This window comes from Acipenser ruthenus, chromosome 26, assembly GCF_902713425.1.
Source record: "Acipenser ruthenus chromosome 26, fAciRut3.2 maternal haplotype, whole genome shotgun sequence".
NCBI classification, from domain to species: domain Eukaryota; kingdom Metazoa; phylum Chordata; class Actinopteri; order Acipenseriformes; family Acipenseridae; genus Acipenser; species Acipenser ruthenus.
The window spans coordinates 7,512,385-7,536,767 of NC_081214.1; the positions used below are offsets into that span (position 1 = coordinate 7,512,385).

The following is a 24,383-nucleotide window of genomic DNA, read 5'->3' on the forward strand; positions in this document are numbered from 1 at the left end:
TGAAATCAGTCAAATCACTTTAATTTATGATGACATAATAAGCCTCAATAGTGAATATATTTACACAATGCAATTTAGACTTTTCTTGTGAAGCCCAGGATTCACTCCCCTTCTACATCTCCTGTAGATATTTATATAGATCTGCTCACAGCTGCCACCTCAACTTGCATTACACTGGTGCTTGATATAGTTTGATCCTCTGAAATCTGTAACATTGAATCATAAGAATGATGCTGCAGTTCCTTTTTAAAATCAATTCCCAGTTCCAATTTCTTCAAAGGAATTGGAATTGATGTTTTAGAGACATAATATTTGTTGTGATTTCATTTGAATCGATGGTCATTTAAGTCATTTGTTGCCGCCGTGGGAAGCTCATTTTAAAAAGGAATTGGAACTGGAACAGGAATGGAGAAACAGGAATCGACCCCGACCCTGACTGGGTAGACATGCCCTTTTGAAACTCATTCATTCTGCACATGTTAGAGCTAACTGTACCACAACGCCCCACTGCACAACCACAACGCCTTGTTTTCCTCATTGTTTGTGTAGATGTGTCAAGTCTAAATCGTGTACAAGCTTTCAAAATGGTTTGTTTGGTTTACTTCATGTTTTGCTTTGTTCAAGTTTTTTTTTTTTTTACAGTAAGACCACAGACTGGTGTTTTTTAAACAGATTTGTCACTGTGTTTATTCACAGAAATATAAAGAAATACATCACTTTATACAAAAGTGCACTCACGGTTAGCTGGACAAATTATTCAGTTCAGTTTTTATAAAAACAAACAAAACAGACAAGTTCAAAACTTTGACCTTCACAACCTCCTCCCCACCCCAGTCCTCTGCTGCTGGGACAGACCAAATTGGGAATGCACTTACTTTTTTGATCTGATGATCTCACTACCAGCCTTTATACTCGTGAGCCTCTCTGTATTTTGTTGTTAATGAATCACCCCTGGGGGAAACGGCACAGATAGATAATGGTTGCACAGGAGATTTCGTAGGAATCTTTCAAATGTAATGGAGCCCACATTCTCTTTGTTCAGATCCACGGTGTGTATCAGAGGGTTTCATGTACATCTGTCTGTTTGGATCATTAAACCCTGACCCGCTTTCAGTGATGCTTACTGAGCACTTCAACAAATAACACACACCTGAAGTCTTTATTTTAATAATAAATAGTAAACACTGAGAGCCGTAAATCATCGTACACGTGTTCATTCATTGCTAACCCTCTGCTGCCAATGCTTCCCAACTCTTCCACAGACTTACCACAGAACACAGAAACCAGAACAACAAACAACAAACGAGAGCAACACAGACAACAGAGGGGAAACGAGCGCAGCATCAACATCTAGATGAACTGTAACATTGTCATCAATGACTATTACAGTGACCTGGCTCAATGGGCCTCTTCACAAAGCAGACGTCTGGAGTGACTGCTTTCTCTCAGCACCAACACGAAGGTCACATTCCAATGACGCCGGTGCTGTCCTTACTGCAGCTTTTAAAAAGTACCGTAGACCAAAGCAAACAACTCTGTGAAACACAACCGACGTTTTTTGGCATTGTAAGCAGCACTACACAAATAAATAATTGCACGCAGTTCGAGGTTTAGTTCTTGTACTGTTTGAAAGCAGTGCCATCATTCAGATTGACTCTTGGGATACGGAATTTTACAGAAAGATTACGTTAGGAGTCCTATATAAACACTTCCAGCATCTCAGGCTCAAAAAGAAATAAGAAAATGGATATATCGGTATATTCGATTAGTTTACAGTTCTGCTATTTGAAGAGGAGTTATCATTCACAGATCTCTATGCAGGTCTGCAGTGTTGAAAGAGTTCAAGTCTGATTTGACAGATTCAATATCATTGGTGAAATACTTAAACCACTGAAGCAGTTTTAAAAACATTTTTTAACCCTTTCATGCATTAAATATTGAAAACAGCTGAAAAAAGTTTTGGAGGCTTTATTGAAATGTTTTTTTCCCATTGCTTTATATGGGGGGAAATTGGCATCCACATGAGGGTATCATGCATGTGCATCTTCCATATAAAGACTAGAAGAGTTTTTGTATCCGTCCCCATAGGAGGTCGCCATGCATGAAAGGGCTAAATAAATCAGTTTCAAGCTTTGTGAATAGGACCCTAGAATTCCTATTCTCTATCCAGCTGCATCGCACTGCATTCACTTCAATGTGTTAGTGATCTGGTGCAATCAGCATACGACAGCGCTGAGGTTAAGAATCCGGGGTATATAATCTGCGGGGATATATGCTGTAATATTGACATCATTGAAGTACACAACATACCTGAAGCAGTGTCCTTCGCATGCCATGCAGCTGCTGCAGTGCAGATCGCTTCTCAGTAGTAGTCGTTCAAATGAAGGTGTACCTGCTAGCATTGTCAAAGACATTCCCCAACCTTTCCTCTGCTCCAGTACCATGATCACCTCGTCTCTGATCGCTGTGGAGTTTTCCCTGGTGTCAGAGTCACGCGTGATGCTCAATGTGTAGTGCCTTAGACGGTTTTATAAATAGTTTTTACACATCTAAAATCAATTCTGCAGCTGTTTCCTGTAAACAAAACACTTGCATGCCTTTATTTCCTTTTTGCTTCCTTCACACATTTTAAAAGTACCACTTAGAACCTCCTTCACTGTATGGCTCACTGACTGACATTGTGGAAAAGCATTGGTGCGGGTAAACAAACTGGACTGTCAAACAAGTCCCTGAAGTTGTGTGCACTGCAGGATGACTGATTCAATACAGTGCAAATTCGAGGTAAAGGAGAGGTGAATGGCACTGTAGCTTGGAAAGCAGTAACCCTTTGTTTACCAAAGGACATGTATGCGTATATTAACCCTGTACTGTCATGTTTTTTTCTTGGTTACATTTTTTAAAAGGTTCAGTAAGCCAATGTTTTGGGTAAGTCCCACTTTATCCCCTAGTCACTTCTGCATGGGTAGCGCACAAAAGAAATAATCTGGAAATAAAACAAATTCCAGGGGTACTTCAGAGTTAGTGAATTAGAACCCATCTACATAGCGAACGAAGAGTGGTGTCATAAACACAGGGGCTCTAGTTACATGTACATCTTGTAAAAAACAAAACAAAACTAATCGAATTCAGCAGAGCCCTTGCCATCACTTCTGGGGGTGGGGTTCCCTCCTCTTCCTGTCCCAGGCCCCGGTTGGCACTGCAGCCCTCAGTAGAAGGAGTACTGGTTCTCCACAGCCCGCGCTCTCCGGGAGCCGTCACTCTCGTGGTAGTCCTCCGAGCCGACACTAGGGGGCTCCAGCAGGCGCTCGGAGCTGTTACTACGGCTGGGCAGCCCGGGGCCCTCCCCTCGGGGGAACGGAGGCATGGAGGAGGGGGAGGAAGAGGGGGAGGAGACCGGGCCCTCAGACAGGGGCGCGATAGGCTGGAAGGCTCCGGAGAAGTAGTGCTGCGATTGGTGGGCTTCATTTCGGCAGCTGGGCTGGCTGGGAGGTGTGAGGAGCGGAGGGGAGCCGGGGTCTGGAGAGAGACAGAGAGAGTTAGGCTTGATGTGTCTGACCCTCCACCTACTCAGTGCAGTCTTATACTGACACTCTCAGAGTGCACTGAATGTGAGTTCTATTTGGCCCAGATTAGGCGGGACTCAACCGCTACACATGGAGCTTCCGGGTGTAGGAGGGAGACAGGAGGAAACAGTAAGCTTCTTTTATAAAGGCCAGCTTTGCAGGTGTCCGCCCAAGCTCACTAGGGAGAGGAGAAACCGTCCTTGCCGGTTTTGCTTCCATAACCCGTGGGTGCACCAGAGCCAATGTGCCGCTCCTTCTGGAGTCCCCAGTGAAGACCAGTGACTCTGCGCTCCCCTGACTGTACCACTCGCCACACGGGGAGCCACTCGGGATCCCCGTCTTCTTTATAGTTTGTTTCCTCTCAGTTGACGGCTGAGTTTTGTTTGAACCCTTTCTCCCACTCAGGCACAGTGCAGTAACTCTGCCACACTGCTGGCGAGAGCAGGGAGGGAGGCTGTGGTTAAGATTCCAGCTCAGTCTCTGCAGGAGGTTAGCTGATGAGAAGTAAACCAAACCAATAAATAATGAGCGTCCTGTCCTCATGCGGCAGGGAGGGTTTCATTTCCCTGCTCCCTGCCCGCAGTCTGGCTCTCAGAGCTGCAGAGCTGTTTCCAATTCATCAGCGCTCCCAGAGGAATGCTTTATGGTTTCAGAGACATTAATTCTCAGATTCAATACAGCATTCAATGGTCAATTTAACTCCAACACGCTTAGCTATGGATTCAACTAAAAACAAAAACAATATTACAGAAGGTACTTTGGCTTGAAAGGCAAAAAATGTGAACTCCCAAAACAAAGTCGAGGCTCAGCCATACCTTTACATACTTAATAAATCTATATCAGCACTACAAAGACATTTGACCTACACATTGATAATGATGGAGGGAATGAGAGAGAGGAACAGAAGGGAGGCTAGGCCTCTGGCATGAAAAACGAAATGCTTCACATTCGGGAGTGCATTCAATTACTAGAAAGTACAGCGCCTGCGTCATAGTTCTATGGCAACTTCAGGTAGGAAAGCAAAGCAGTTACTCTACTGCTTCAGTCCATAATGCCTCCCCTATGGGCTACTGTGCACAGCACATGCATGTAAACCTCACTTCCCTTAAAATCATCCTTGAAAACTCACACTTTCTGCTGGAAGCAATGCAGCAGAGAACGATGAAGATCACACAACAGGATATTAAACATGTAAGAAACTCATTATCAGGAAAACATAGCTGATATAGAGAACCCCTTTAAGAGCCTAGTTGTTTTAGTTTTGTAAAATAAACTGGTGTTTTTTTCTCTTGGGAGCGAACGCTTTAAAAAACTGCTCTTATATAGTAAGTATCCCACTGGTGGCCTGCAGTGTGCGTGTGTACCTGGCAGGGGGCGCTGTGCCTGCACGTAGCTGCGCAGGGTAATGTCGGCCGAGCCACCAGACTCCAGGGGGATGGGGTGGGTGTGGAAGTGGCGCAGCATGTCTGAGACAGTCTGGAACCACAGGTGGTGCACGTGGCACTGTCCACTCTCATTCACTGAGAGACGCAGGTGCTGCAGGCAGAGGAGCAATGATTCCGCAGTTATTATTGATGCATTGCAAGCTCTTCTCAAAGGGACAGCAGCAGCAACACAGAAACAAAGCAAACACACAAGACAGGAATTCATGTGCAGAGTCCTGGATGCAAGTTTACCATGGTCAATTTGCACTGCGATTCTGCAGTTTTCCTTTGCTTTATGTCAACCCCTTCATTTCAGTGAAAATGGTCAACTGTTTCTACAGAAGCAAACAGCTACACTCCCTCTAAACCAGACTGTAATGCTGTAAATAGATTGTGGTAAAAATTAAAGTGCTTGTATGTAAAGACAGACAGACAGGTATCTCCTAATATCACTGATTTCTAATCCTCGAATAACCTGTGCTAAAAGAAAGCGTCACAATTTGACATATGGTTCTGTAGATGTATTCAAGATTCTAAAAAGAGAACCACTCTACAGAACAATCTACAGCTCTGGCCAAAGGCTTTGCATCACCCTGTAGAATGAACACATTTTGCTTCATAAAGTCAAATAAAACCTGCTGAATAATATTATGTTAACATGTTGAGCTTCATACTGCTTTGTAGTTTTCCACATGACATTTTGAAATCTAACACGAAATACTGTGCTACTATTCTGGCTTCTGCGACATCATTTTGTAGTTAATTTGATTACATGACGTTACATAAAAAATCATATTTTTCAATCTTAAAATTCTGGGTGATGGCCACAGCTGTAGAGTCCGCCTCTTTCTGGATGTTGCTCCACTGTATGGCCTTCTCTCTGCATACAGTGTTTTCAAACCTATGACCCAGCCCGGCACTACCTTGGCTTTGCCCTGGAAGTTGAAGGTGAGGACGTACTCCCCCGGGCGCGTCTCGCTCTGCCTGATCACGAAGAGCCCGTGACTGCGAGGTCCCCCCGCAAGCACCAGTTGGGCTGCCCGCACCCGAGACAGCGTCCCGTGGAACCATGGGTAATCCGTCAGGCACACCTCCCCCTCTGGCTCCCCGCCTTCACCCGGCACCCCTGCAAACAGCCAGGACAGTGACTTTAAAACAGAGAGCACCACGGATAGGAGAGCCTCGCCACAGCCTGAGCGCTGCACTCAACACATCAGGGTTACTCTTTTATATTCTTTCTAGGGAAACACAGTTTGTTCACATTCAACCCCACAGACCTACTGGTCATTCCAGCACAAGGTCTGCCCAGGTGTTATTCTGTTGATTGATGCTGGGTCCAAACAGCGGAGTGCCCTCTGTACCTGCGGGGGGCTGGCTGGGAGGCTGGCCGGGGGTCTGGCCCGGGCTGGGGGTCTCCAGGGTCTGCAGAAACCTCTCCAGGGGGATGTGGGCTGGATGCTCCGTGGCTGGGACCTCCCTGCACCGGACAGAGGGGGCGCTGTGGGGCTCGTGGGTGGTCGTGGGGCAAGGCCTCTCTGGAACTCTATGTACCCCTGAGGGGAGAGAGAGAGAGAGAGAGAGAGAGAGAGAATCAGGGCCCTGTGTGAAACTGGGGTAAGAGAGAGAATAGAGACCCTGTGTGAGTAAGAAGAGTGAGAGTGTGTGTGTTAGCATGTGTGTGCGTGAGAGAGTGTTAGTTCCTGTGTGTGTGTGTGTGTGTGTGTGTGAGGGAGTATTAGCATGTGTCGCATGTGGGAGTGTGTGTGTTAGCATGTGTGTGTGTGAGAGAGTGTTAGTGCCTGTGTGTGTGTGTGTGCGTGTGTGAGAAGGAGTGTTAGCATGTGTGTGCGTGAGAGAGTTAGTGCCTGTGTGTGTGTGTGTCTGTGTGTGTGTGTGTGAGAGGGAGTGTTAGCATGTGTCGCATGTGGGAGTGTGTGTGTTAGCATGTGTGTGTGTGAGAGAGTGTTAGTGCCTGTGTGTGTGTGTGTGTGTGTGTGTGTGTGTGTGAGAAGGAGTGTTAGCATGTGTGTGCGTGAGAGAGTTAGTGCCTGTGTGTGTGTGTGTCTGTGTGTGTGTGTGTGAGAGGGAGTGTTAGCATGTGGGAGTGTGTTTGTTAGCACGTGTGTTTCTCAGCATGTGTGAGTGTGTCAGCGTGTTGCTCACCCTCGGCGAGCAGCTCACAGCTGTAGGATGAGACGATGGGGAAGTCTCGGGAGGGCAGGTCGGGGCCGTGAGGACAGGAGGCCAGTTCAATATCATCTCCGCTGTCCCTGTCAACAAGAACAGACAGACGCTCAAGCACTCCCGCAGATAAACAACACTATACAATCCTTCTTTATACAGTCACTACGAGCTTTGCATTGTCTGTTTGTTTAGGTAAAGCGACTCTCGAGGTTCTCCAGTTCAACAGCACATTATTGATGATCAGTGACCTGTCACAATGGGCCTGGGTCCGTGTCTGTAGTTGAAACAATGCAGACAATCGCACTTGTGTTAACACAAGGTGCACTGCGAGTTAGTTCAGTAGACGCACCAGCCAATCCCAGCTGTGTGAAGCAGTTGCAGTTGGCTGTGTCTGTTTTATTGAAAGGGTTAATACCAATTCTGGATGAAAAAATCATGTAAAAAACATAAAAACAAAGCCGGGATAAGGCATTTTTTAATATGGTACAGATTGCAGGCAGCAATCTGTTTTCACTGTATTTGTGTGTGTAATTGATTCCTCTATACAGTCCTGTGGTGTGTGTAATCAGTGCTCCACACCTACCCCGGGTCTATGCAGTCCTGTGGTGTGTGTAATCAGTGCTCTACACCTACCCCGGGTCTATGCAGTCCTGTGGTGTGTGTAATCAGTGCTCTACACCTACCCCGGGTCTATGCAGTCCTGTGGTGTGTGTAATCAGTGCTCTACACCTACCCCGGGTCTATGCAGTCCTGTGGTGTGTGTAATCAGTGCTCTACACCTACCCCGGGTCTATGCAGTCCTGTGGTGTGTGTAATCAGTGCTCTACACCTACCCCGGGTCTATGCAGTCCTGTGGTGTGTGTAATCAGTGCTCTACACCTACCCTGGGTCTATGCAGTCCTGTGGTGTGTGTAATCAGTGCTCTACACCTACCCCGGGTCTATGCAGTCCTGTGGTGTGTGTAATCAGTGCTCTACACCTACCCTGGGTCTATGCAGTCCTGTGGTGTGTGTAATCAGTGCTCTACACCTACCCCGGGTCTATGCAGTCCTGTGGTGTGTGTAATCAGTGCTCTACACCTACCCCGGGTCTATGCAGTCCTGTGGTGTGTGTAATCAGTACTCTACACCTACCCCGGGTCTATGCAGTCCTGTGGTGTGTGTAATCAGTGCTCTACACCTACCCCGGGTCTATGCAGTCCTGTGGTGTGTGTAACCAGTGCTCTACACCTACCCCGGGTCTATGCAGTCCTGTGGTGTGTGTAATCAGTGCTCTACACCTACCCCGGGTCTATGCAGTCCTGTGGTGTGTGTAATCAGTGCTCTACACCTACCCCGGGTCTATGCAGTCCTGTGGTGTGTGTAATCAGTGCTCTACACCTACCCCGGGTCTATGCAGTCCTGTGGTGTGTGTAATCAGTGCTCTACACCTACCCCGGGTCTATGCAGTCCTGTGGTGTGTGTAACCAGTGCTCTACACCTACCCCGGGTCTATGCAGTCCTGTGGTGTGTGTAATCAGTGCTCTACACCTACCCCGGGTCTATGCAGTCCTGTGGTGTGTGTAATCAGTGCTCTACACCTACCCCGGGTCTATGCAGTCCTGTGGTGTGTGTAATCAGTGCTCTACACCTACCCCGGGTCTATGCAGTCCTGTGGTGTGTGTAATCAGTGCTCTACACCTACCCCGGGTCTATGCAGTCCTGTGGTGTGTGTAATCAGTGCTCTACACCTACCCCGGGTCTATGCAGTCCTGTGGTGTGTGTAACCAGTGCTCTACACCTACCCCGGGTCTATGCAGTCCTGTGGTGTGTGTAACGAGTGCTCTACACCTACCCCGGGTCTATGCAGTCCTGTGGTGTGTGTAATCAGTGCTCTACACCTACCCCGGGTCTATGCAGTCCTGTGGTGTGTGTAATCAGTGCTCTACACCTACCCCGGGTCTATGCAGTCCTGTGGTGTGTGTAATCAGTGCTCTACACCTACCCCGGGTCTATGCAGTCCTGTGGTGTGTGTAACCAGTGCTCTACACCTACCCCGGGTCTATGCAGTCCTGTGGTGTGTGTAATCAGTGCTCTACACCTACCCCGGGTCTATGCAGTCCTGTGGTGTGTGTAATCAGTGCTCTACACCTACCCCGGGTCTATGCAGTCCTGTGGTGTGTGTAATCAGTGCTCTACACCTACCCCGGGTCTATGCAGTCCTGTGGTGTGTGTAATCAGTGCTCTACACCTACCCCGGGTCTATGCAGTCCTGTGGTGTGTGTAATCAGTGCTCTACACCTACCCCGGGTCTATGCAGTCCTGTGGTGTGTGTAATCAGTGCTCTACACCTACCCCGGGTCTATGCAGTCCTGTGGTGTGTGTAATCAGTGCTCTACACCTACCCCGGGTCTATACAGTCCTGTGGTGTGTGTAACCTGTGCTCTACACCTACCCCGGGTCTATGCAGTCCTGTGGTGTGTGTAATCAGTGCTCTACACCTACCCCGGGTCTATGCAGTCCTGTGGTGTGTGTAATCAGTGCTCTACACCTACCCCGGGTCTATGCAGTCCTGTGGTGTGTGTAATCAGTACTCTACACCTACCCCGGGTCTATGCAGTCCTGTGGTGTGTGTAACCCGTGCTCTACACCTACCCTCGGGTCTATGCAGTCCTGTGGTGTGTGTAATCAGTGCTCTACACCTACCCCGGGTCTATGCAGTCCTGTGGTGTGTGTAACCAGTGCTCTACACCTACCCCGGGTCTATGCAGTCCTGTGGTGTGTGTAATCAGTGCTCTACACCTACCCCGGGTCTATGCAGTCCTGTGGTGTGTGTAATCAGTGCTCTACACCTACCCCGGGTCTATGCAGTCCTGTGGTGTGTGTAATCAGTGCTCTACACCTACCCCGGGTCTATGCAGTCCTGTGGTGTGTGTAATCAGTGCTCTACACCTACCCCGGGTCTATGCAGTCCTGTGGTGTGTGTAACCAGTGCTCTACACCTACCCCGGGTCTATGCAGTCCTGTGGTGTGTGTAATCAGTGCTCTACACCTACCCCGGGTCTATGCAGTCCTGTGGTGTGTGTAATCAGTGCTCTACACCTACCCCGGGTCTATGCAGTCCTGTGGTGTGTGTAATCAGTGCTCTACACCTACCCCGGGTCTATGCAGTCCTGTGGTGTGTGTAATCAGTGCTCTACACCTACCCCGGGTCTATGCAGTCCTGTGGTGTGTGTAATCAGTGCTCTACACCTACCCCGGGTCTATGCAGTCCTGTGGTGTGTGTAATCAGTACTCTACACCTACCCCGGGTCTATGCAGTCCTGTGGTGTGTGTAACCCGTGCTCTACACCTACCCTCGGGTCTATGCAGTCCTGTGGTGTGTGTAATCAGTGCTCTACACCTACCCCGGGTCTATGCAGTCCTGTGGTGTGTGTAATCAGTACTCTACACCTACCCCGGGTCTATGCAGTCCTGTGGTGTGTGTAACCCGTGCTCTACACCTACCCTCGGGTCTATGCAGTCCTGTGGTGTGTGTAATCAGTGCTCTACACCTACCCCGGGTCTATGCAGTCCTGTATGTCGGCCACCCAGGAGTGTTTCTGCAGAGAATCGATGGTCTCCAGGATGTACTCCGCCCCATTCTCCACCTGCAACACACAGCTCTACAGAGTTGTAGAATTTTCCTAAAAAGGACTACACTGCTAGGAGACTGAACTTCTTAAAACAGTCACCGTGGCCTTATTTGGTGGCAAAAGCTCAGTAAAACTTCAAACGTTATCCTGTTTACTATGATCAAATAGTAGTAGATTTACACTTGCATGGTTTTCAAAAGCATAAATCTGCTTTATTTCTTTATTCCAGCTTAAACATCTGTCATGTTCTCCCCCCCACACACACACATCCGTGGGAACGCCTGGCTGCCCTGGAGACAAGTTTCAAGTACAAAGTGACAGGAAACAGACGGAGACGAGCCACACATTATTTTTTTCAATAAAGGTTGTATTGTCAACTATCAATTGACATAACATTGTCTCAAAATGTCATTAAAAACGCAGCTTATTTACAGACAGGAGCACTTTTATGCTGTTAAGATGATCTGATTTGCCTTCGCGCTCATTTCTGAATAGGACTGCTTTTGTTTTCTGTTTTTTATTTCACAGCAGCTCCTTGTTTTGTTGGAATGCGTTTCTGCTAATGCTTTCTGAGCAGTCACACACTTCTCCACCCCAGTTATTCATGACGTGTATTCACTGGTGTGCTTTCTTTGCAGCATGACACTTTACACAGCACAATAAAGGGGCTCTCCATGTGCATTGAATCACAGCTGTTCTAGAGACTTGTAAAAACCTAGTGACACATGAACAGATAAAGACAAACAAACAGGCTGCCTCCACTTACCACCAGATTCTGATGCTCTGCAAAACTAAAGAATGTTATTTTCAAGCTTCATCACCTGTATAAGCAGGTTTCCAGATTTATGTAATAACGCAAGTGTCAGACAGTCACACAGACAGCCTCCCTATACCCTGACAATATTCTACATACACCTTGTGTGAATGCAGGTCCTTAGCAAATTAACAGGTTAGCAAAAGGGGTTCTCTAGATAAATGAAAAAAGTAAGAGTGACATACATAGTGTCAAAGAGACAAACAAACAGCCTATATACAGTGCCTTGCGAAAGTATTCGGCCCCCTTGAACTTTGCGACCTTTTGCCACATTTCAGGCTTCAAACATAAAGATATGAAACTGTAATTTTTTGTGAAGAATCAACAACAAGTGGGACACAATCATGAAGTGGAACGAAATTTATTGGATATTTCAAACTTTTTTAACAAATAAAAAACTGAAAAATTGGGCGTGCAAAATTATTCAGCCCCCTTAAGTTAATACTTTGTAGCGCCACCTTTTGCTGCGATTACAGCTGTGAGTCACTTGGGGTATGTCTCTATCAGTTTTGCACATCGAGAGACTGAAATTTTTGCCCATTCCTCCTTGCAAAACAGCTCGAGCTCAGTGAGGTTGGATGGAGAGCATTTGTGAACAGCAGTTTTCAGTTCTTTCCACAGATTCTCGATTGGATTCAGGTCTGGACTTTGACTTGGCCATTCTAACACCTGGATATGTTTATTTGTGAACCATTCCATTGTAGATTTTGCTTTATGTTTTGGATCATTGTCTTGTTGGAAGACAAATCTCCGTCCCAGTCTCAGGTCTTTTGCAGACTCCATCAGGTTTTCTTCCAGAATGGTCCTGTATTTGGCTCCATCCATCTTCCCATCAATTTTAACCATCTTCCCTGTCCCTGCTGAAGAAAAGCAGGCCCAAACCATGATGCTGCCACCACCATGTTTGACAGTGGGGATGGTGTGTTCAGGGTGATGAGCTGTGTTGCTTTTACGCCAAACATAACGTTTTGCATTGTTGCCAAAAAGTTCGATTTTGGTTTCATCTGACCAGAGCACCTTCTTCCACATGTTTGGTGTGTCTCCCGGGTGGCTTGTGGCAAACTGTAAACGACACTTTTTATGGATATCTTTAAGAAATGGCTTTCTTCTTGCCACTCTTCCATAAAGGCCAGATTTGTGCAGTATACGACTGATTGTTGTCCTATGGACAGAGTCTCCCACCTCAGCTGTAGATCTCTGCAGTTCATCCAGAGTGATCATGGGCCTCTTGGCTGCATCTCTGATCAGTCTTCTCCTTGTATGAGCTGAAAGTTTAGAGGGACGGCCAGGTCTTGGTAGATTTGCAGTGGTCTGATACTCCTTCCATTTCAATATTATCGCTTGCACAGTGCTCCTTGGGATGTTTAAAGCTTGGGAAATCTTTTTGTATCCAAATCCGGCTTTAAACTTCTCCACAACAGTATCTCGGACCTGCCTGGTGTGTTCCTTGTTCTTCATGATGCTCTCTGCGCTTTAAACGGACCTCTGAGACTATCACAGTGCAGGTGCATTTATACGGAGACTTGATTACACACAGGTGGATTCTATTTATCATCATTAGTCATTTAGGTCAACATTGGATCATTCAGAGATCCTCACTGAACTTCTGGAGAGAGTTTGCTGCACTGAAAGTAAAGGGGCTGAATAATTTTGCACGCCCAATTTTTCAGTTTTTTATTTGTTAAAAAAGTTTGAAATATCCAATAAATTTCGTTCCACTTCATGATTGTGTCCCACTTGTTGTTGATTCTTCACAAAAAATTACAGTTTCATATCTTTATGTTTGAAGCCTGAAATGTGGCAAAAGGTCGCAAAGTTCAAGGGGGCCGAATACTTTCGCAAGGCACTGTATATATATATATATATACACTGAGAACATCCATCCATTATCATTAACCGCTTACTCTTTTACAGGGTCGCGGTGAGCCGGAGCCTAACCCGGCATACACAGGGCGCAAGGCGATACTACACCCTGGACGGGACGCCAGTCCATCGCAGGGCACCACACACACACTCACTCGCACACAGGGCAATTTAGAGTGACCAATCAACCTGTACAGCATGTCTTTGGACTGTGGGAGGAAACCCACGCGAACACAGGGAGAACATGCAAACTCCACACAGACAGTACCCTAGGCCGGATTCAAACCTAGGATCCTGGCGCTGGGAGGCAGCAGCGCTAACCACTATGCCACCGTGCCGCCCCTTATTCCGAGAACATGACACATTACATCACATTACAATCTTCAGCAAGTTTCACCACAATCTGAGAAGTTGCTTCCAGTGTGTAATACTTGCTTCCAGTGTTTTGCAATAAACAGCAATACTTTGATGTTTTCCCCCAGCTATCTTCTGTAATACTACTACTAGGCAGCCCACATTGGATCTATATGGAAAATGGCAATGGGGTGGTGGAGTCTCACCTTGAGTACGAAGGTGTTGTCCTTATCTGGCATCTCCAGGGGCATGGTAGTCCTCACCTCCACGATGGCTGACAGTGGCACGCTCACCTTGGGCTTCGTCGACTGTGGGCACAACACACATACGCAGTTCAGCACAGCAACTCACACAGTTTACACAGCAACCCTTCACTCAAACACAAACTCTTTTCTTTTTTTGTTCTGTGCTAGTGAAGAATCGATTGTGAAAGCCCACCATGGAGCTCGCTGAAACCCCGCAGGCCTGGCCGGAGGGAAAAGTCACTCCTGAACGAGCCCCACACAGCCCTGCTCATCAGCCGACAGGGCTCCCTGCTCGGAGCCTGTGGGACTCTGGGGTTGCAGGGCTGGCTGCAGGGATCACAGTACACAGAGAAGCACTTTGAACCAAGGAAATTACAGCAGGCTGCCATTCCAGCTGGAGCATGAAGGAAGCTGCACAGTGGGTACTCAGAATGAAGAGTGTGTGTGAGAGGGAGGGAGAGAGGGAGGGAGGGAGGGAGGGAGGGAGAGAGGGAGGGAGAGAGGAGGCAGGGAGGGTGGGAGAGAGGAGACAGGGAGGGAACGAGGGAGAGAGGAGGCAGGGAGGCAGGGAGGGAGGGAAGGAGGAGGGAGGAGGGCTAACAGTTAATCTGATTATTAAAGGAAAGCCTCTCTTTCATTTTGACTTGCAGACAGACAGTGTGACATCAGCTTCCTGTCCAGAATGCAAGAAAGTGCACCTTTTTCCATCGTCAAAGAGGACAAGTCGGTGAATCTATTTTTGGGGGCTGTCATGACTTCCCTAGGATAACTAAAAATAGAGTGTCAGGGACTTATACTGAAAAATAAATACAATCGTGTACACGTATTAGTGTATTCAATTTGTTTTCTAGTCTGCAGTTTTGAGTTATTTGGCTGCGTTGAAAGAGTGGTGTACCTTGACTAGGAGTAAACCATTGAAACAAAAAAATGTATGCACTTATTCTGTTAGCTACAATCACTTAGAAACCCTACCTTGGGCGGCACGTAGAACTCCAGCAGGAAGCGCTCCCCCTCCACGCGCACGGCCCTGCGCAGCAGCAGCCTGCACTTCTGCCACTGAGAGCTGCCTACGCAGCTGGTGTCATCAGCCACCATGTAGCGCAGCGTGCCCTCCCTCTGGATCTCCAGCAGCTCGGCCCGGGGGCTCTGTGAGGCCTTGGACATGCGCAGCCTTTGGCTCCAGCGCTCCCCACTCTCCCCATTGGCTCTCCTGCCCTGCTCGGGCTCGGGGGAGGCACGTCGGTGCCAGATCTCCCGCACCCCATCCACCACGCACAAGCTCATGTTGCGCAGGGAGAAACCCTTCTTGAACTTGGCCTTGGGGAGGCCCCCGTCCGACACGTCCTCGGAGCTGCGCGACTGCCCGAACGCAGACACTTTGTGTGGGTGGGCCGTCGGGGCTTGAGGCCCCCTGGTGGGGTTGCCCTGGCCGCTGTCCATGCTGTCCAGAGACTCACTGGAGGCGCCCGCCTCTCTCCTGCGCAGGTACAGGTCTCGGCCGTAGGGCAGAGGGCAGCTCTGGATGCCCACGAAGGGCACAATGCTGTACTTGGCGAGGCCCGGGGAGCCCGGGGCGTGCGCCCGGCTCAGCTCGCTGGTGAAGCAGTCCAGGAAGTGCGTGGTGAAGTGCTGTGAGAAGGAGGCGTCGGCCCCCGGGCAGTCGTAGCTGGGGTTCTCGCTCACGAAGCGGCGGAACTTGTGTGCGAAGTCCGAGGCGGAGGCGCGGGCGTGCAGCTCACAGAACTCCTTCCAGTCAGGCAGCTCGGGGCTGGGAGGGGCGGCCCCATTCATTGCTGCTCCATTCCACCGCGGGGAGGGAGAGCTGCGGAAAGGAGGGGGCAGGGGTGAGGGCACAGCAATATACATATCAGGGTTTGAATTTAACAGTTAAACCCCATAAATCCTCATTTCTAATTATCATGACCTACAGCTATTAACATACAGAAGAACCAGCGCTTCCATATACACCCAGATATTATTAAAGAATAAAAGAATGTCCTTTGCAATTGTCATCACAATTGGAAAAGAGACCGAGACACACTGATATATCCTGGTGACTTGGGGTGTAATAGGATATATCATAACATACAGTAATAGAGGTCTGGATTGTGACACAAGACCAAAAGCACAACACTGTAGTTCACCAAGTAGTTCTTGAAAAGTGTATTTTATAGTTGGAATGAATTAATACTCTTCCCCCACTCAATACACTTTTTTTTAACATAATAATTAATTGATCATTTGATCTTATTATGCATCACACAAGTAGCCCACCAGTACCATCGCATGCAGCATGATACATATCGTGACACACATTCATATCGTGACATTAGGGTATCGTTACACTCCTACTAGGGACTGGTGATAATTAATAACTTCACAATAAATATCGGGAGAGAAGTGAAAAGATAATTCAATATCATGAAAGTTACAATCCCTGAATGCTGGATTCAGCATTTCTTTAAACTGGTTTACTAGACACTCAATATAATGCTGCATTGATGAACTTTTTAACCTCACTATTGTGTAATTTCCAATCTAGACAGCTATGAGCTTCCCCCTTTGGAGGTCCCATTAATTCAGACACTGACAGCAAGGATAACCAAGGCTTTCAAATCCATTTATTACCACTTAGTAGCATCGTGTCACTGACCTCTTTATAGATGTTCTGTAAAATACATGGTTAGAGCCACAGGTAACAGTGCAGATCCATGAGCTACATACATCACATGTACATGTTAACATGCAAGAGACGCGTCCATACCCCCCTGAACCGGACCCTCCCAACACCTCGCTAGAGAAGGCGAGCACAATTGGATTAGCAGGCCTCCAGATATATGTAAAACTGAACCAACTGAATATATCCACTCAACCAGCCACTGTGGGGGTTAATCATTGTTAAGCCTCGTCTTGCACTCAGTGGAAGAGCTAAATACTGAGCAGAGGCACTGGGAGGGCTGCTGATAGTGGTTTTCTGAAGCAATGGGAGATCAGGGCCAGTCAGCAGCATTACTGGAAGAATGAAAAGAAACTGCAGCATGTTTAAATTTATCCTTTACATCATCCCTAATATATACATCAACATTCCCCTAATGTGTCACTGCTTTCAGGTTTCATATCCTAGCAAGTGTATTCTGTTCTCCATTTTCTGCCGTGCTTAGCAACGATTCCAGCTTACTTCTGAAAAGACACCTCAAGGCTGATTGAGGAGAAGTGAGGTGGGGAAGCAGACTGGCGTTGCGCTGTGCCCTGGAGCCCGCAGATGAAGCACTGCGCACTGCAGCCTGTGCAACTCGTACATACTTCCACCACCTCACTGCAGAAAAGTCTTTTCAGAGCCAGTTTTTCCAGCCATAGAAACAATATAGCATCACACAGAAAACACATACAAAGATTGTAAAAGGGTAAGAAAATGTAGCTCCCCACAAGAATCACGAATCTGATAGGAAAGATCATGAAGGACTCAAGGAGAGAAATGGGATTTGATGACTGTGTTTAACAAAAAGTGCTGAGACTCGCTACACACCGAAGAATCTGCAGCGTGTGTGTGTGCGTTTACACCTGCAGAGGACTTTCTGCCTCTGAACAGCAATAACTCAAGGACGATCATTTCTGAAAAATGTACTTTGCTTAACAAAAATGCAAAACTGTCTGTTTTGCTCGACTTTAAACTGTTGCAAGTTATTTGGCTCAGATACAAGATAATCAATTTACTCCTTGAATTTATGGTGATGTAAGTGTGTGTCACTGTGAGTGTGTGTGTGTGTGTGTGTATCTTCACAGTGTGCTGGTGGAATTTTCCATGCAAACAGCTTTCTTGTCATGTCTGAAAATATATTTTTTTAAAATCAGAATAGGTCAACTTGCCAGCGAAGGTTAGGGCAGTCACTGATTCATCAAACTGAGATATTCAGTGCGGTTGAGCTAACAACTTTCAAACAGCTCCACCTGTACCCCTATACGTCACTGTAACAGAGACCCCAACTCCCCCTCAGTCCGTTCCCCTTTATATTATACATCCCTAAATTCTTTAAGAGAAAGTATACTTCTTTTGTGCAAGGTAAACCAAAGCGATGACGCATTGCTTCAAACACTTTTACAAGCATACACAAACATGCTGCAACACCCAGCCCTCCAGATAGGAGAGGAGACTGTCTGCCAGGGAAGGTGCTGAGTGAGTGGGACTGCTGAAGAGAAAAGTCATTCCAGTCCTTACTGTGTGGCCGACTGCCAGACAGCACAGGCCACAAAACACTCACACACATACATTAGACCACGCTGTAAAGATCTTTGGTTTGCTTGCTGCAATTCGACTCAGGTTTGCAAAGTTGGGTATGTAAGTAGGAGATTGTTTTTATTACTACAGAATTATTTTTCCCTTTCTGCTTAGAGGGCTGGTAGCTAATATGGAACGTGCAAGTCAACGACTTTCATACCCTGCCAGGACTATAGATAGAAACTTAGAGCCGTCAGTGCCATAGTTACACAGCGAGCCACAAGGACAGACAGACAGACAGACAGACAGACAGACAGACAGACAGACAGACAGCCTCCACTATAGCAAGCATCTCCAGTGAGGGCGAACGATTCTAAAAAGCATACCTGTCACACACTTCCATTCGCCATGTAGACCAGACATGTGCATTTTAAAAACTGGTATCTGGTTTCATTCGAGGGTAAAGAGATCCCTCAATGTGCATGCTCACTTCCAGAAAGCGTGTTACGTGTTTCTCTTGCCATGTCATTTCCCCTGAGCTGAGCAGAGTCTTTGGAGTGGAAGCATGTCAGTCGTGAGGGGAAGCAGCTGGCTGTTTATTGACAGCAAAGAGTGCAGCAATGGGGTAGGAGACAAAATCAAAGAGCAAGACAACCTGACAATAAAACAGGTTTGCTGAACCACGTGAGACCTGCAGTTATTATTTAAATCAGTACAATTACGTACAAGGAACCTTGAATAAAAATGAATTTGTAGGTATGAAGATAATATTGTCTGCTTTTTAGTTTTTCGGTTTCAGGTTTATTTCTTGAAAACTGAACAGGCAGAAAAAGGGATGTGCTGTACACGGTTTTCTTCATAGTAATCAAAATAAATGGATGTGTTAATAGGATGGTGCTGTAGGTCAGGTCTAGCCACGTCTTTAATGAAAACATTGCCCTGGCTCGTATTTGCAGAACAACATTCTCACATTCTCTGCTCATCTTTCTTTTCATTTCGACTTGCATGAAACCCATCTGTAGTACTGCTACCAAAGTAAACGTTTGATGCAGGTAGTTTGTTTCCTCTCCCCATTGAAGCCCTTCCTGTGTTACAGGCAATAAGACCCCACCTCACCATATACAGAGATATCAGTTCCTATAAGGCGCAGGTGGAGTCCTATTACCTGTGACAGGATGAAGTGAAGTTATAGTGTTGTAAGTCCCCCATGTTGTGCCTTTCAGAAGACACACTGAACGCAATTTGCTTCTCATAGCTTCTCATTAGGGACAGTAATATGTGTGGACCAACATGTCAGACCTCCTTTTTCAAAGAAAATGAAAAAGTTAAATTACACAGTGATGAGAGGGAAGTGAAAATAGGACTGAGGCTAAACATAGTGACGGAAATGGATTTGCAAACCTCATGGACTAATCCTCTAATCAACGTCAGCTCATCATGAACAAGCAAATATTTTCAAGTGTGACAAAGAACCACTGATAGCGGAAACAGCCTTGGCCTTGGTGAGTGCAGTACTTGTGGTGAAAGTGGAACTAGATCTTTTCCATACATTTTCAATACAAGCTAAAAATATGCTGTGGTTTATCCCGATAGAGTACATAGGTGGATCAAATCACCCCCCTTCTCTTAAAACCCTGAGCCCCTATTTCTAACGCTCATCTTCAAGACACATCACGTATTCTGTGTTGAAAGTTAGATAATCAACCCCATAATAATTCATGCATGTTAATCCCTATGCACGCCAGTCTGCCCCTGTTTGAATGCTAAGTGTTGTCATTTATGTTTCCCTATTAGTTAAAAGCAGATGTTTGATAAAATATTTATTTCCATTCATTCAGCAAAAGAAAAAAAGAATTTCACAAGAATGCTGATGCTCGGATTAAAAAAGAGGAAGTTTTTTTTTTTTTTTTTTTTTTAACACAAATAATAGAAAATTGCAGCAATTGCTACAACAGTCATTTCACTGTCCCAAACCCACGCAGGTTTTAGTAATGACCTTTATTCTGTTCTAAAGAATGTCCTTGCTAAGTTTTCTCACAACTGGGTAAGAGATCATCTATAGCTATGGCCAAAAGTTTTGCATCACCCAATCGAATGAACGAATTTTAACTTCACAAAGTTGAACGAAACCTGCTGAATAATGTTACGCTGATATACTGAATTACAAACCACTTTGTAGTGTTCCATACACTTAAGCAACTTAAAAAATGTGACATTTCGAAATCTAACATGAAATACGGTACTACTATTATGGCTTCCGGTAGACTTTTGCAATATAATTTTGTAGTTTTTTTGATTACATGACGTTAAATAAAAAAAAAAATTAAATTATGTTCATATAGTTATTTTTTTTTAATCCTATAATTCTAGGTGATGCAAAACATCATGCCACAGCTGTAGACAGAGGAGTTTATATACTTGAAAAGACAGATAAGCAGCTCCTTTCATCCCCAGATTCTTATACTCTCAATAGCGAGTGTACGGGCACGGGGGCTATGCACCCCAAGCTGAGGGTGAGAGAGGGTTTAAAGCCTTGGTTTAAAAACTGTGCATGTGTTCCTAAACAAACATCAAGGGAAACAAAAAGGATGTAAATACCACGTCCTTTAAATGACTGAACAGGACCTTCTCTGGCATTTAGCATGTTTACAGACAGACATGCAGACAGGTATTTATATAGCCCACTGTTTAATTCATTCAATACACCCCACAGAACTGGTGCACCTTGAGCTATTTTTAAACAACAGTGTGTAACATCTACTTATTCCAGTCTCTAGAGGCAGCACGAAACTATTTGAATACTGTGTACTGAAGCTAGATCCGCCGGTTCAGAGGAAATGTATTTTACAAGTCATTATTTTGTGTCTTCTATAAATAAAGGTTCCAGTAACCTGGGCAGGCTGTCTTTACAGTCGTGCAAGTGCAGTTTTAACACACCTCTCAGCCACACTGTCAGACCAGATTACTGAAGCCAAGCAAAGCTGGCAGTACCTCTGGACTGTGAGCTCCCAGTGCAGGGGAGTGACCTTTACAGTGTGTGGGAAAAGGAGGCAGGCAACACGGGCATCAGAAGAGGAAACTAAATGGCTTGGAAATACTTCCTGTTCTATCAATAGATTCCAGGAGGCAGTTTCACTCTCAGACACCGAGCGCTGCCTCTCGGGGACACGCACGCACACACAGACATCCCTTGCTACGGCTGGAAACACAATATTGGAGAGAAATCCCACCATCATGGAAAATGAGATCACCACGACCTACAGCCACAGCACGTCAAAATACATCCATACAGACAAAAGGGCAGGAGCACCACACTTCCCACACAGCATGCCTCTTTCATAGTTTCATTACAATGTCCCCCCCAAGTTGCTCAGGAATGCTTGGGCAGGTTGCTTGGGAGGATACATATTAGGGAAGTGCAGCAATCCAGAACAGGGTCTGCTACACTCAGTGTCCACTGCTGCTCTATTCAACAGGGTTAACTGTGGTTCTTCCTATTCAGTCACTTAGAAATTCACTGGATTTTTTTTAGAACCCTCCTGGGATTAATCCCTAACCCTTAATCCCCAAGTGCTCTCTGGCACAACTGAATAATAAACACGGGTCTGCTCAATACAATAGAGATAACACGGGATCTTTGTGTTGCTGTGAAATAGTTTATGTAAATATACAATGCACAGCATGATTGATGTGTCACACATCAAGTCTATATGCATACCACATCTGCCGTCTCTAATGAAATGGTCTACACAAACACTAATTGAAAAAAAAACGGCGTCACAGCACCATTCCTCCAGTAACAACAACAACAACAATAACAATAATAATAATAATAATAATAATAATAATAATAATAATAATAATAATAATAATAATACGCCACCTAGTTGTATTTACTATTGTACGGTATTTCATTCATAAGAATACGAATATGGATTGGTTTAAGCGTGTATCTTTCATCTCGAGAATATGACAGACCTGCCCTAATAATAATAATAATAATAATAATAATAATAATAATAATAATAATAATAATAATACGACGGTCTCAGATTTTTAATACCTCTTCTGATCAAGCCAAGGTCGTGGGATAACCACGACACCTGGAACTCATCTACGCTTTTTGATTTAAAGAGAAAAAAACCCTTTAATTTGACGACTTCTTTGAAGTCTTGTGGTGGAGGTCTATTCTCTTTCTACTAAATGGATTACTTATAAACCCTCTCTAACGATCTTCTTCTAATAAAATACATTTTACAACCGTAAAGATATACACGCTTTGATGGTTGCTTAGTGCCTAGTTCAGCACCAGTGCTCTGGCGAGTAAACGGAGACGGTAAAGCAAAAAAAACACACTCAGGCACTAAATTTACAGCAGCCCTGCAACCTCTGCCCCTCGCGATGTCAATTAGACTTGTACAAACTGTCTGTCCCCTTAACGCTACCGACCACTGCACACACAATGAATACCCCGACTGCCTGACAGGACGCACAGCCTGTTCAATGCCATGACTGGAAACCGGGCATGAGGAAAGCACCGCGTCTTACCTTGCTGTTGTGTCATTGCATGGCTCTGTCAATACCGTCACACCGTGTTAATCCTGATACTGCTTTTAGAATGTCTATCGCCTGTGCTATACGAGCTTCCCTGGCCGCTACTGTTTGCGTGCACCGATCTGGATAAACGCGCACACTCGGGGGCGGCTCCACCGTTTCTGATCTATTTAACAGATACAGTGCAGATTCTCTTAAAGGGAAACGCACCGCATTTCTGCGACGCAGGAACTCTGTCGTTCACACTGGAGGTGGGTGAATAAATAAATTATCATACAGTGACGCACGAACTACCTTTTTGTGGTACTGTGGCTGTACGTTCTGAATCGACCGCATTTATTTGTGTCCCTTTCAGTCACACGCAAATAGATTAAGTCACATCCATCTATGCGTTTTGTATATTGTGTTTATAAATAGATATGAACCGTCTTAGACCACTAGTTTCCAATACTCTTCAGCAAATTCAAACGATGAGTGCTCGCGGAGGCAGAGTAACGACAAAATAAAAATGTTATTCCAGTTAATTAAAACACCTGGCCTTGCTAAATTCACTCTACCCTAATAACTTACCTTATAAATATAGCGGTATCTGTGTACATGACACTGCTCTGAATCCTGTAGTAATCGCAGGAAATTACAAAGACAGCATACACCTGCTTCTTTTTCGTTTCCTTTTGGCATAGGCGCAATACATCATACTAGAACCCTATTTATTTTTATTTTTTTGTAAGATTCACATCACTAGACATTGGATATATTTTCCATCTGTGAGGTGCCATAGCCCTCTTAAAGGGTTTCATGAGAGCAATTGTTTTATTAAACTTTAACACACGTAGACCCTACTTCAGTTTATACTGGCTGTATTACTCCGTAGTATACAGAGCTCCCTCGATATTCCACGGTTTGATAATTCGTGGTTAGGCCACGTTGACAATAAAAGCTGAGAGTGAAATAAAGAGAAACTCTATACTGACCCCATAATGTGCTCTGTGGGTTAGTCGGGGTCTGTGGGTGTATTTCTAACACACTGCTTTGCTTAAGTATGTAAACAATGCAAGACTCGGGAGGATAGAGCTAGGGTTGCACAAAGTCAATATCTGTTATGCATGAATATTGGATAATACAGAATAAGGCTCATTAGCCAGTACTTACTGTATAGAGCGCAGGGTTCTTTCCGAACTCTTTTTATTCACGTCAGTGATATTGCAAAACTAGCTTCCCAATTATCACATGGTCACTTCCTTTAATTCAGTAAACATTTCCATGCAGATTCTCTGTGCTGTTTTCTCCAGCAATAAAATTGCATATTTTTTTATTCTTAAAGGCAAAATGTTGAGCCTGTCTGTGATAATGGGACTAAGGAGGCAGTGTGGTCCAGTGGTTAAAGTCCAGGGATTATAACCAGACGATCACTGGTTCAAATCCCACCTCTGCCACTGACTGACTCACTGTGTGTGACCCTGAGCAAGTCACTTAACCTCCTTGTGCTCCATCCTGCGGATGAGATGTTAAATCAATGTCCTATTGTAAGTGACTCTGCATATAATGCACAG

General features: G+C 45.6%; 1 protein-coding gene across 1 annotated transcript; it reads right to left on the minus strand.

Annotated features, from left to right (window-relative positions):
- Nucleotides 1-23: 23 nt before the first annotated feature.
- On the minus strand, nucleotides 24-22,974 carry LOC117430617 (SH2B adapter protein 2-like). The gene is made up of 9 exons (XM_034902994.2): nucleotides 22,825-22,974; nucleotides 15,033-15,882; nucleotides 14,022-14,123; nucleotides 10,708-10,799; nucleotides 7,151-7,257; nucleotides 6,349-6,540; nucleotides 5,911-6,113; nucleotides 4,928-5,099; nucleotides 24-3,516 (listed from the first exon to the last, which is right to left on the minus strand). The coding sequence occupies exons 2-9, from the start codon at nucleotides 15,849-15,851 to the stop codon at nucleotides 3,206-3,208; spliced, it is 1,998 nt and encodes a 665-aa protein (XP_034758885.2). The 5' UTR covers nucleotides 15,852-15,882; nucleotides 22,825-22,974; the 3' UTR covers nucleotides 24-3,205.
- Between the last annotated feature and the right edge of the window lie 1,409 nt (nucleotides 22,975-24,383).